At 44.1% G+C, this 13,923-nt stretch overlaps 1 protein-coding gene across 2 annotated transcripts in view; it reads left to right on the top strand.

Moving 5' to 3' along the window:
• Window positions 1-13,923, top strand: part of Hipk2 (homeodomain interacting protein kinase 2) — a 195,778-nt gene that overhangs the window by 157,815 nt on the left and 24,040 nt on the right. For both annotated transcript variants that reach the window (XM_069996899.1, XM_069996898.1), the window contains exons 11-12: window positions 4,398-4,577; window positions 8,133-8,414. In XM_069996899.1, coding sequence (XP_069853000.1) covers window positions 4,398-4,577; window positions 8,133-8,414 — 462 coding nt within the window. The remainder of the gene's footprint in view (window positions 1-4,397; window positions 4,578-8,132; window positions 8,415-13,923) is intronic.

Genomic DNA, 13,923 nt, shown 5'->3' with positions numbered 1-13,923 from the left:
GTGGAGGGAACAGTTTGAGGCCAGTCCCATCTCAAACAATAAAAAGCTTGGTGTTATGGTATGCATTTATCATCTCAGATACATAGGAGTATAAATAGAAAGCGTATAAATAGATCACCACCCAGACCAACCTGGGCAAAAATGCAAGACCCTATTCAAAAAAGTAAAAAGGGCTGGGGATATGACTAAAGTAGAGCACCATCTAGCGAGTACAAAATGCTTAAGCTCAGTACCACCAAAGATGATGGAAGAACAGGGTGCTGGTGGCTCATGTCTGTAATCTTAACTACTCAGGAGGCTAGATCATGACGGTTCAAAGCCGCCCGGCAACAAAATCCATGAAACTCTTATTGCCAAAAAAAAAAAACCACCAAAAAGCTACAGTGGGGTGGCTTATGTGGTACAGCACTAGCTTTGAGCAGAAGAAGCTTAAGGACAGTACCCACGCTCCAAGTTCAAGCCCCAGGCCTGACACACACACACAAAATTATAATAATATAAAAAATATGGAAGGAATTCATATTCCTCCAGCACTGTTCTTTCTGTTAAGGATCTTTTTTGCTATTCAGGGTCTTTTATTGTTCCATATGAATTTTTGGATTGCCTCTTCTATTTCCTTGAAGAATGAGGTTGGAATATTGATAGGTATCGCATTGAATTTGTAGATAGCCTTGGGAAGTGTTGCCATTTTCACTATGTTGATCCTTCCAATCCAGGAGCATGGGAGGTTTTGCCACTTTCTAAGTTCTGTTTTGATTTTCAGGTTTTTAAAGTTTTCATCATAGAGGTCCTTCACTTCTTTGGTTAAGTTAATTCCTAGGTATTTTATTTTTTGTGGGGCTATTACGAATGGAGTTGCTTTCCTGATTTCAGCCACACTTTTCTCATTGTTGGCATATAGAAAAGCCATTGATTTTTGAAGGTTAATTTTATACCCTGCTACTTTGCCAAAGTTTTGAATCATCTTGAGTAGTTTGCCATAGCTAAGATATGGAACCAACCCAGATGCCCCTCAGTAGATGAATGGATCAAGAAAATGTGGTATATATACACAATGGAATTCTATGCCTCCATCAGAAAGAATGACATTGCCCCATTTGTTAGGAAATGGAAAGACTTGGAAATAATTATATTAAGTGAAGTAAGCCAGGCCCAAAGAAACATAGGTCCCATGGTTTCCCTTATTTGCTATAACTAGTATATGTCTGAGTCAAGCAGAAAAGGTCAAATAAGTTAATGTTAGGGGAATGAACCCCAAGGTAAGTATTCAAATTCTTTTTTGGTTTTTTTTCCTTTCATGCAATTGTTCCTATCACATTTATAAGATGATTTCTATGTTGCTTTGTATGTCCCTCCCCCACAGTATAACCAATACTTTCACTGTTTTTGATGTTGGTATAATTTGTGGAGGGGAAGGGAAAAAACAAATTGTTTAACTAGGGATACAGGTGGACCCATTGCAACAATGAGATGTACAAGTTGTTATGTCGAAAAACGAACTTAACAACTTTGGTGGGGGGTGGGGAGGAGGATCTGGTGGGTGTAGGGGAGGAATATGGGGAAGGGATGGGAAGGGAAAACAATGAGGAGGCAACAATGCTTGATAAGAAATGTACTTGTCATCTTGCCCATGTAATTGTAACTCCTCTGTACGGTAGTTTCACAAAAAAAAAAAAAAAATATATATATATATATATATATATATATATATATATATATATATATATGTGTGTGTGTATATATATATATATATATCTGGAAGGAAGAAAAGGAGAGACAGTCTTTCTAACCCCACTCAAGCCTCTATCACTTCCTCTGCCTCCATTTAACTTCCCAACTAGTATCAGAGAACACAATGGTGTCCCCACAGCACCCCCCTCCCCACCGTGAGCACTTTCAGACTGGCAGAACTGGTGTTCATTCTGGCACTGCAAGGCCTGAGGCAGGCCATTTGACCTTTATAACCCTCAGTTTCTTCTCCAGTAAAGTGATGATAGAGATTCTACCTCATCGGATTATTGATGGTTTAAATGAAGCTAAAATACAGAACACTTGGCCTATATTTAACATGCAGCATAGCAGCGCCCAAACATGACAGGAAGTAAATAACCCCATCACCTCCCCTCCTCCCCCTCTGGCAGCCCAGGCTCTGTAAACTTGCCCTTCTACCTCTAGCTCATTAGGAACAGCAACCACGTGGAAAGCTGTCTGACCAATGGTTGTTTTTTACCTTCCCCCCTTTTCCTCCTGAAGGACCACATAAGGCTCATTCCTTTGTCTTTCAGCATTTAGAAACTCATTTAATTTCAGTAATACTCACCCATTCATATATATTTTCTTATTTTACTCCCTCCTCCTCCTTTCTTTTTTCCATTTCTTACTTAATAATCACAGACAACATGTAAAAGCAACATACTTTCTTTTTTGGTCAGTTGTGGGGCCTGACCTCTGGGCCTGGGCGCTGTCCCTGATCTCTTCGGCTCAAGATTAGTGTTCTACCACTTGGCCACAGCACCACTTCCGGTTTTTTCTGCTGATGTGGTGCTGAGGAATAGAACCCAGGGCCTCATGCATGCAAGGCAAGCACTCTACCACTGAGCCACCTTCCCAGCCCAACACATTTTCTTCCTACTCTTTCCATTTCACATGTGGAACAGAGAGCATCTAGAATCATCCTTAGTTTGCACAAGAGATGTGCCTAGGCTGAGCATAGTGCTGAGGACAAACAATGCCTTTGTCTTTAGAGAACTAGCAACAACAGAATTAGCCAGGCACCAGTAGCTCACACCTATAATCTTAACTACTCTGGGGGCTGAGATCTGAGAATCACAGTTGGAAGCCAGCCTGGATAGTAAAGTCTGTGAGACTCTTCTCCCCAATAAACGACAAAAAAAAAAAAACAACAACAACAACAGCAACAACAACTGGAAGTGGAGCCTGGGACTTGAATGCTAGAGCACAAAGCTCAGTGACAGCACCTAAGTCCTGAATCCAAGCCCCAGGACTTGCACATACACTTACACACACGTGTGCACACACACGCACACACACACACACACACACACACACACACAGAATTAAGACACCACCATATCAGTTTCTAGGTCCCTGTAAATACCTAGAAGATAATTATCAGAATCTTTACACAGATACTCATCAGCTTCTTTCTTCTATTTATTCTTTCCCTCAAGTTACAAAGACAGAATTTGATAATTTTTTAAAATTCAAATGAATTCTTTTTTAGCTTTTTATTTTTTTAAAGCATTAATGGGCTTTTGCGGGCAAAGCTCTGAATGAACCACCACCTCTAGCATTTCTGTGGGAAAACAAGGCTTTGAGCTCTATGCAAGTGAGATAGTAAGACCTCTGAACATAAACCCTTTTGAGGATGTGAGCTTCCAGTGTTTCCTTCAATGTGTGCCTGGCTGTTATTAATTTTTATTTTATACCAAACACTGTACTTGTCTAGTCAAGCTCAGTCAGTCTGATTGTTCATTCAGCAAGTGTGTAATTAACTGATCAACTGCTACATGCCTGATTTTTGTGCTAGCCACTTAGCGAATTCAAAAGAACACCAACACTTCCTAACACCAGAAATATATGGTTCCCCACAGTCAAAGTTCATTTTCACATTAACTACAATTTCCTCATTAATAAAATGATACTACTAAGATATCCTGCCTACTTCACAGGCAGGAATGAGAGAACCTGTTGAAGACACTTTGTAAATTCTAAAACAAAATGCACATTACTTTTCAACATAATCAGCTGTTCAAGAACTATGAAAGTTGGAGGGGAAGCTGGGTGCTGGTGGCTAGCACCTGTAATCCTAGTTGGAGGGGATAGTTATCCATTCTCCCTAAACTTTAGATCTCTGAGTCTGCACATGGCATTCTTCTCACTGGAAAATCCTGGGTCTTACCCACAAGCTGGGTTCCTTCAGTTCTTCAAAACATCTTCAGCCTCTGTACCCAGAGGAGCACTGGTGAGCTCACCTGGAGAAGCCCATCTCTCCATCTACTGGATGGCACATTGAGATATAACTAAGTGGGTCAGCTTTTAATCAGGGCAGAAGTTTTGTCTTATAAAAATAACTCTGTCTGCTGGGTGCAGGTGGCTCAGGCCTGTAATCCTAGCTACCTGGAAGGCTGAAATCTGAGGATTGTGGTTCAAAGCTAGCCCAGGCAAAAGAGTCTCCATGAGATTCTTTATCTCCAATTAATCACCAAAGTTAATTGACTGTGGCTCAAAGTGGTAGAGCACTAACCTTGAACAAAAGAGTTCAGGGATAGCACCCAGGCCCTAAGTTCAAGACCCACGACTGACAAAAACAACAACAACAACTCTGTAGCTTCTATTGAACCACAAAGAAACCTTGTCTTTTATCTCCCTCTCAGGAACACACATGCTCATGGCAGCCATTACAATCCCATCATGCAGCAGCCTGCACTATTGACTGGTCATGTGACCCTTCCAGCAGCCCAGCCCTTAAATGTGGGTGTGGCCCACGTGATGCGACAGCAGCCAACCAGCACCTCCTCCTCCCGGAAGAGTAAGCAGCACCAGTCCTCTGCCAGGTAAGTGTGGAATGGCCCTGGAGGGCAGGCACCCCAGGAGATCAGAATGCTAAAGAAACATCTGGCTGGCTTGGGATGGGGAACAACTCTTCCTAGCAGAACATTCTGTACCAAGGGGATTGCCCAGGGTTTGCAGGAAACTGTATGTTTTATGCAAGGGATGCCAGTCTGTTGTCCCACACTGGTTCCACGCTTGTTACCACCCTGAGGATGGGGGCCTAGATGGAGTTAGCATCCTCCATGCCTTGAAGGTCATGCAAAGAATCTTTGTTATTTTCTCCTTCTCTAGAAAACAGCTTGCCTCTGAAGTTTCATTACCCATGCAGTTCTAGATCAATATAATTACATTGTAGGTTATATATTTGGAAACCATTCCTAAGAGAACTTTTTTAAGATACTAACAAAATGTACTTTTGAAATTTGAGGTCAGAAATTGAACTCATCTGGCTGCTTGCTTAAGTTCTACTTTGGTTACTCCCACACACTAAATAGCAGCCTACTGATCTCTCCCGGTCCCTTGAACTCCAGTTCCTGAACTCTTAAGCAGTCGAGATTGACAAAAGGCTATGTGCCTTACGATTTCATTCACATGTCACTTTGAAAAATGCAGATAGAGATCAGAGAGACCTGTGGGAGGGGAGGGGACTGAAGGGAGTCTTCAGGTGTTGAAGAAGTTCCATGTCTGGGTTGTGGTTGGAGTTTGTGACTGTACATTTCTCACAAGTCACCAAACATTTTTGAAAGGGGGATTTTTATACTCAATTATACCTCAGTAAGCCTGATTTTAGAACTAAAGGCATGGCTGAAAGGGTAGAGTGCCTGCCTAGCAACCAAGAGCCTAGTACTTCCAAAAGAAAAAGTATTAAGCCGGGCACCAGTGGCTCACACCTGTAATACTAGCTACTCAGGAGGCTGAGAGCTGAGGATCACAGTTCAAAGCCAGCCCGGGCAAGGAAAGTCCATGAGATTCTTATCCCCAATTAACCACTAGAAAACCGGAAGTAGCGCTGTGGCTCAAGCAGTAGAGCGCTTGCCTTGAGCTGAAGAGCGCAAGGACAGCGCCCAAGCCCAGAGTTCAAGCCCCACAACCGACCAAAAAAAGAAAAAAGAAAAAAAAAAGTATTAAGAGAAAAGAATACCTGACTTTTTAAGAGAGAAAGTGAGAGAGTTCTAGGCTCTATCCTCTGAAAAAGAAATCTACAGCTGGACAGATAAATCAAGCTTGTACAACTGCAGAATTACCCCCTGTATGTCCCAATGGCACTCATTGGGAGGTGTTTAGGTGCTTGTTTCAGACAGAATGATCAAGAACAGTCTAGTATATGATATATCTAGTGATTTTTGGTTTCTGCTTCCTCATTTAGCCAGGTGCCAAAAACTAGGCCTGCCTTTTTTTGTTTTCTTTGTCTTCTCATTCAGAAATTAGTCCAACTTGAGGGAATCCCTCAGGTTGACATCCTTTTTTGAGAAGATAAACACCTTTAATTAGGTATAGCTAACAACTCAGGGAAACTCTTCTGAGGTCAGTGCCAGCCCTCCAGAATGCTTTTGTGTGGCAGCCCTTGGATAACACATTGCCCTTATTAGCGTGGGTGGTAACAAAAGCCAGATTCTTATCTCTCCACACCTCATTCCCAGCCAGGTGGGTGATGTGTGGGGTGCTGAGCTTGGCAGCCCGCTGACTTACCTTAGCCAAGTAGGAGCAGTAAGGACCCTTGGCCAGTCCCATCGGTTTAGTAAATCCCTCCCTGTCTTCTAACCACCCAGTTGGCCCTCACCTGTACAGTTTAAGAGCAATACAACAATAGTGCATGTTATATATTCGTCTCGTTTCAAGACCAGAACCTTGAGCAAAAACAGTCTGAGAGACCAGAGAGAGGCTTTTCTGAAGATAGTGGCCAGCTATGCTCTCCTGTAGCATGCCAAATGGAGATTCGGCAACTGCTGAGTCAGTAAAAACATGATCTCAAATGATAACATATTAGCAGTGGCAAACATATAGAAATGGTAGAGCAGTCTTACCAGTAAAACCCGGAAGGTTTTTATCACTAGTATCCTCTCCAAAAGGAATAGGCAGTAAGGCCTGATGCCAGCTAGATAGAAAATTAAGTAAGTTTACTTTTACTGGATTATTTTCATTTTACTGCCATCCCTTTGGCTAGAAGCTGATCAGATCTCTAAGACCACAGAGATCTCAGGATCATTATATATTAGATTAAGTCTCATATTAAGTCTAACTGCATACATATTCCCAGGATCAGGGAGTGAAAAAGGTTTTGGTTTCCCCCCACCCCCCTTAAGGTTACCAGAAGCTATACTGGCTTACTTAAGGAATTTCAGGTCAATCAAAGTGAAAGGTTCCTTGTTCTTTTATGGAAGAGGTAGAGGGCTACTGGGGGTTGAATTCAGGGCCTCAGGATGCTAGGCAAGCACTCTATGTCTTAAGCTGAATCCACAGCTCAAATGGTACCTCCCTTTCTTGGACTTTTCTCACATGGCTGTGGGTATGCATGCGACTGTATTGGAGCTTGAACTCAGGCCTGGGTTCTGTCCCTTAGTTTTTTTTCCCACTAAATGCTGACACTTTACCACTTGAGCCACAGCTCCACTTCCAGCTTGTTTTTGCTGGTTAACTGAGCTAAGAATCTCACAGACTTTCCTGCCCCAGCTGGCTTTGAACTGCAGTCCTCAGATCTTAGCCACCTGAATAGCTAGGATTACAAATGTGAGCCACCAGCACATGGCATCAATTTTTCATAACTATTCAAATAATAATTTGGGAAAAACTGTTAAGCCTCCTGTGAAACTCGGGGATCAAGATTGCAAAAACGAAAGTTGTTTTCACTGTATCTTCACTAATACTTGAATGGTCTTATCTTTTCCAAGAGGTGGAAAGGGGGGGGGTGTTAATAAGGTCACCAGGAATAGGTCCTTTAGCTTCACAAACATTTAAAAAGTAAGTGCTTTAGGCCAGCAGTGTGGCTCAGTGGTACAGCATTTGCCTAGCATCATTGAGAGCCTGGATTTGGTCCCTAACACTACAAAAAAAAAAGTTTTAATATAATATACTCTGCAAAAGGAGGGAAGAGTGAACAAATGCAGCAGTGGCTCTCACTAGACAGTGTTAAAAATGAACTATACAACTTGTGGGTAGAGATGGGAGGGAAAAACTGGGAGAGAGAGCAAGGGAAGGGGTGACATTGTCCAAAAAGAAATGTACTCTTAATGACTTAAATAGCTGTAATTCCTCAATATATCACCTGTATAATAACAATTACAAATTATTTCCAAAAAAACTTCACTAACCCTTACCAAGGAAACCAAAGCTTTACATGGCAAACACCATTTGTCTGGAGCCCAGAAAGTGGGGGCTTTAATCCTATGTAATGACACCAAAAGGCCTGTAGGGGCGCTGCTTCTCCTGTCACAGGTGGAGTCTAAGATGCCTGGACTTTTTTTCTCTCTCTCTCTCTATAGAAATTTGGCTGGCATTGGGCTGTCTGAAAGGAACCGCCTGATCTTCTCTCTAAGTGTGTGTGATTTTGCTCATTCCAGAAACGTCTCCACCTGTGAGGTGTCCTCCTCGCAGGCCATCAGTTCCCCTCAGCGGTCCAAGCGGGTCAAAGAGAACACCCCTCCCCGCTGCGCCATGGTGCACAGCAGCCCAGCCTGCAGCACTTCAGTCACCTGCGGGTGGGGCGATGTGGCCTCCAGCACCACCAGAGAGCGGCAGCGGCAGACCATCGTCATTCCCGACACCCCCAGCCCCACAGTCAGCGTCATCACCATCAGCAGTGACACAGACGAGGAGGAGGAGCAGAAGCACGCCCCCACCAGGTGAGGCAGCATCTTGGGGCCCCCCGGCGTGCACAGGAGGGGCGGGCCGTGTCTCTGATTCACACCCGATTCTTCCTCCCCAGACCAGGGTCATTTTTCAGCAGCAGCGCAGCGATCCCTCCCTGCTGACCCCTACATTTTGGTTTTGCCATGTCCCTGAGTCCTAAGTTTCTTTCAAGAGAATACTGAACAGATTGGCCATGTTTGTTCAAAACCAAAATAATTTGGGGTCGCTTTGCTTTTTAAAAAAAAAAATAGTAACAGGCCCTACACATTTGGGAATGTGAGACTATAAAAAATCAGGCTCATAATACCAGTTTATTTCAACCCCTATAAGCTTAAAAAAAAAATCTGCCTCTGGCTATTGAATTTATTCCCAGTTGATCAGGATATCTCTCTAACATTGCCTTGGCTCACTCAGAATTCAAAGTAATTGTCCAATTAATCAGAAATTTCCCTGTGTCTGATTAACCCAATCTTTCAAGCTGCCAGTTGGCTCTTCACCCTGAGAGCACTACTGTTTATTCCAAAGTAGTAATAATTCATTTTGCTCTGTGTGTGCTTTCTGAGGAGAGGAAAGAAATATTTATTATATTTGCAAGACTTCACCCTGGCACCAGAGCTGCTTTTCCACATTGTGCAGCTAGAGTTCAACAAAATACACTTTCTGCTTTGAACACGCAACTCTGGTGCCCTGCTATAGCCCATGGGCCTCAGGCCTCACAGAGTCTAGAGTCTTACAGCCCCACCTTGCTGGCACTTTTACAGGGGGACTAAAGGTCAGGAGGCCTGCTACCCTCAAACCACCAGTCGGAATGCATCCCACAACTAGATACAGAACCCTATATTCAATTATGCCCAGACTGTTAATTCCTGATTGAATACAATGTAACTAATTAGTCATCACAAATCCTTTTGATTAGATAATAAATTCTCACACTTGAAATCATTACAAAACGTACAGATAAACTGATTCAAGGCTTCTCATGATAGCTGTTCTACATGGGGCGTCCCTTCCCATCCTTACCACAGACTAGTGTATTTTTCATTCTGATGTATCTCAAGAGAAGAGCATAGTAGAGCGTTTCTCGTCCTGTCATTTGCCTGGTGCCAGAGTGGACAGGAGGTTGGTGACCAAAGGCACACTTGCAGCCATGTGTTGCTCTACTTCTCATCTGCTGGTTCCAGGACTGGCCTCAGCTTCCCTTTTGATTACAGTCCGAAGTTGCATAGGTGTCTCACCTTCCCCAGTGCCTTTCCCTTTCACCCAGGACGGTGGGCTCTGTTTTCACCAGGTTCAACAGACACCCTGCATAAAGGAGGCTCTTCCAACCCCAGACTGGACCCAGTCCAGCCTCAGCTTCTAGTCCACACACTCATAACATTGGCCATAAAATGACTGGAAAAAAAATAAGTTAAGTAGACTGGAAGCTCAGTCTTGAAGTCCAAGATTTGAGTTGACACAGACTTTGGATATAAGTGTTCAGGAAAGAATCAAACGGTGCATCTGATGACAGGAGGGTGGCAGCCATCTCCCTGTCAGCCAGACAGCTAACAAGGCTGGGAACAGAAAGCAAAGCAGAATGAAGCACATGGCTGCCTCCCACCCACCCCGATGCTCCATGAAAAAGTGCAACTGAAATGTGTGCACCTTGTTGTAAATGACTCAGAGATTGGGAGGAGGGGTGGACAGCTGTCCAGCAGGTGATGTGAGAGGGACAGGCAGACAGGGGGTACTGGACCCCACAGTTCTGTATCGTGCAGAGCCTGGTGGACTTGTCTTCCTGCCTGACCAGGATAATGAAGACATGCCAGAGGGCTGGGAATGTGGCTTAGTGGTAGAGTGCTTGCCTAGCATGCATGAAACCCTGGGTTCGATTGCTCAGTACCACATCAACAGAAAAGCTGAAATAGTGCAGTGGCTCAAGTGGTAGAGTGCTAGCCTTGAGCACAGAGAGACTCAGAGACAGTGCCCAGACCCTGAGTTCAAGTCCCAGGACTGGCAAAAAAACAAAAAACAAAAAACATGCCAGAGACACAGAGATGTCCTGGAGTCTGGACAAGCTTCAGTGTAGGACCAGAGAGTGGTCTGCGCTGCGCATGCAGCAACAGAGCTCAAAGAGGAGGCAACCATAGTAATGTTTTTTGGAGGCAGATTAGGTTGTTGCTGTAGAAGATGGTTTAGGACCCAAGAGGATAATGATGTATATTTAAGCCTGTGGTATGAAAAAAGCCAGAAGCTGTCTTACTTATATAGAATCACTGTATAATTGTGATCCCGTTATAGTGACTACATTTAGGAAGGAGAAAGAGTGGGAGAAAATGATTGATCAGCATCATCACGCTGGAAGCTGGTGGCTCATTCTTATAATCTTAGCTACTCAGGAGGCTAAGATCTGAGGATCATAGTTTAAAACCAGCCCAGGCAGGAAACTCCGTGAGACTCGTATCTCCAAAAGTCAGAAGTGGGGCTGTGGCTCAAAATGGTAAAACACTAGCCTTGAGCAAAAAAGCTTATGCCCTGAGTTTAAGCCCCACAACCAGCCAAAGCAAAAGAGAAAGAAAGAAAATCAGCATCATCATAAAATTGAGCATAGTAAATATTTATTGGCCCCATCCGTATCCAATATTTCACGGGACCTGCAGATATTACATAAAGGAGACAGTCTGCCCTCATGAGGCACCAGGAAAGCACAAGTTAAGACACATATAAATAATTTTAACACAAAGCAGAGCACCAGTTCCATAAAAACTGGCAAAGTGCTAAAGAGATCCAAAGGGAATTAGCTTCAGGAAAGAATCTAGGAACGTATGGACCAGCCAAGGGAGAACCGGCTGGCCAAGCAAGGACCAGCAGTGGGTAGGCCATAGGAGCTTATCCAGGAGAAAGGATTCCATGCAGAGGAAATGGGCTTCGTGCTGGAAGGGGAATTGTGGAGGAGTCTTCTCTTTGATGGGGATTATGGGCTTTGTCAGGAGGTGCTGAGGGGTTCCAGAAAAGCATCAGTCCTAGGAAAATAAGAGTGTACCCCTGAGCACAGTTGAATAGGAAATCCTTGGCCATGGTCTCTTCAGCTGGACAGCTTCCGTTGGTTCCAGTTTTCCTCATGAAGAGGTCTTCTCTTTCTTGTTCTCCTTGATCATCCTTGGCCTCATACTTACTCCACCTTTCCCTGTGAGCAGCTTGATTCTGATCTTCTGTCTCCTGACCTAGTTTCCTATTTGTTACCTATCTCAATTCTGGCCTTTCCAATTCCCCAGAGTTAGTCCTGTAACTTCATCTGAAACTCTGGCTACTTCTTGAACGAGGGTCTGGCTCAGCACGAGAGCTGGAGGGTCAGGAGCTGGTGACGCTTGCACCTCCCCTACCAGAGTCTTTTAGCACCAACATCAAATGGTGGAGAGCCCATATTTTCAGACCTAGACTAAGTAATATCGCCTGGGATTTTTGTTTAAAGAATGCCAAGGTAAAAATCATTATTCTTGATTGCAAGTACACAGCACAGTTCACTGCCAGAACAGATGGCTAGGCACACTCCCACCTAGAAGAAGCCAGGGGGTGCAGACAGCCAGCTGGGAGAGGACGAACCAAAGATGGGGCTCACAGCAAGCAGTTACGAGGTGCTTCCTCCACACTATCCTGCCCAGCACTGATGGCATAGAGGAGGCCATAACCTCTATTCAGAAACTGGGTTCTTAGACCCCAGGCCCAAAGTCCTACACTCACCCCCTAGTGACTCACCCCCATATGCCAAATAAAGAGACACAGTGAAAGTCAGAGGAAGGAAGTTTATCACATGGCAGCCATGGATAGACAGCACTTCAATATACCTTTAGCTGTCTTAAAGAATACAGATAGCAGCCTCAGGTTGAATAGAGAGAATTAGGGGCAGCAAGTGAGAAAGGAGAAAGAGTTATACCAAGTCACGGCTGTGGCCTGGCTGACTCATCTCAGTCTTTGTCCTTGGAGTTGTTCCTCAATTCCTACCACTGGAAGGAAGAGCCAGTTGCCTGGCAGTGATGCTCTGAGCTTTAAGATGATAAGAAGGCATTGCTGTCTGAGGGGCAGTTTGTCTTTTGTCACAAGATGTTTATTTATGAATCCTGTCCTTGCCGCCCAAGGTGACTACAAGTGACTGCCACAGATCAAAAAGCTTCAATGCAAAGTGAGGGTTCTGAGTGCCAGCATTCAGTTCATTATAAAGCAGTTTTTAAGTTGCCTCCTACATTCCCATCCAATAAAGAAAGACACACAAGGCCCAGGACCGCTTTTCAGCACACCCAGACTGATCAAATTTTACTTTCAGGATTAGGATTCATGTGCCATACCATTGGAGAAATGGCAGACTTAATTACTGGCATAAGTAACTGGTTCTCTTTAGTCATTAGCTTACCAACTTGTAGTTCTGTTCTGTCTCCTTCTGTGACTTCCACAGCGGGCCTCAGTAGCTCCCCGTGTGCAGGGAGTCCTACCAGAACATGGTGCCCTGAGCCCCTACTGTGCCAGCTGGGCACAGCTGGGCTACCTCAGGAGAAGGGTGAAGTTTTCGTTCTTGGAGGTGTTAACATCTGGGCAGGCCACCAAGAGGCCAGTGTGCTGCCTTTTGCACAACAGTGAGTCACTGTTGGAGCAGAGGACTCTTCAGTTATGGTTAGAGTTGGTTTAAAAATAGAAAAATTAGATAATAAGCATTTTTTTGCATACCCCAGAATTACGTAGTAGAGCTGACCTTATTTAAATAGATGATTTTGATAGAGAAGCATTTAGCTGAACAAGCCATCTTTCCTCACCTGGAATCTCCCTGGACAACATTGACGGGTGCTTGTCCTATTTATCCAGAGCCTGGTGCCAACCTCGCCTTGTACTGAAACTGTTTTATAGAGGTCATAGGGATAAACCAAAGTGGCTTATTTGAGCTGATCAACTAGACCTACTCTGCCTGGTTTCCATTATTCATTGCTCTGTCCACTCATTCAATTACTTGGCGATCTCTGGAAGGTGCTTTTGCTCTTCTGAGGTCACCAGGGTATGGTTGCTTCCTGTGAGCTACTTCACATGTGCAAGATACTCAGACTAAGCCAACTAATGTTGCCCAAAACACAAAACTCTAAGAAAATTGAATTATAAATATCATACAATTTTTTTAGATTAAAAAAAAACAATCACTAGTGGCTCATGCCAGCTGTAATGTTAGCTGCCCAGAAGCTGAGACCTGAGAATCGCATCTCCAGTAGGAAAGTCCATGAGACCCCCTACCTCCAGTTTACCACCGAAAAACAAAGTGGAGCTGTGGCTCAATTGATAAGAGCACTAGCTTTGAGCAGGGGGGGGGAAAGCTAACGGACAGCACACAGGCCCTGGGTTCAAGCCTCAGTACTGGCAAAAACAAAGAGCTAATCACATTCTCTGCTGTATAACCTTGCCATGAGGACTGAAAGAGGGACTACATGTTTAGCACTCTGAGCAGTAATTAGGGCGCAGCTAATAAAGGTTACCTATATTTGGTAG

Source organism: Dipodomys merriami, unplaced genomic scaffold, assembly GCF_024711535.1.
Source record: "Dipodomys merriami isolate MVZ:Mamm:240054 unplaced genomic scaffold, mDipMer1.0.p SCAF_5, whole genome shotgun sequence".
Classification (NCBI taxonomy): domain Eukaryota; kingdom Metazoa; phylum Chordata; class Mammalia; order Rodentia; family Heteromyidae; genus Dipodomys; species Dipodomys merriami.
This window is presented reverse-complemented; position numbering and strand designations above follow the sequence as displayed.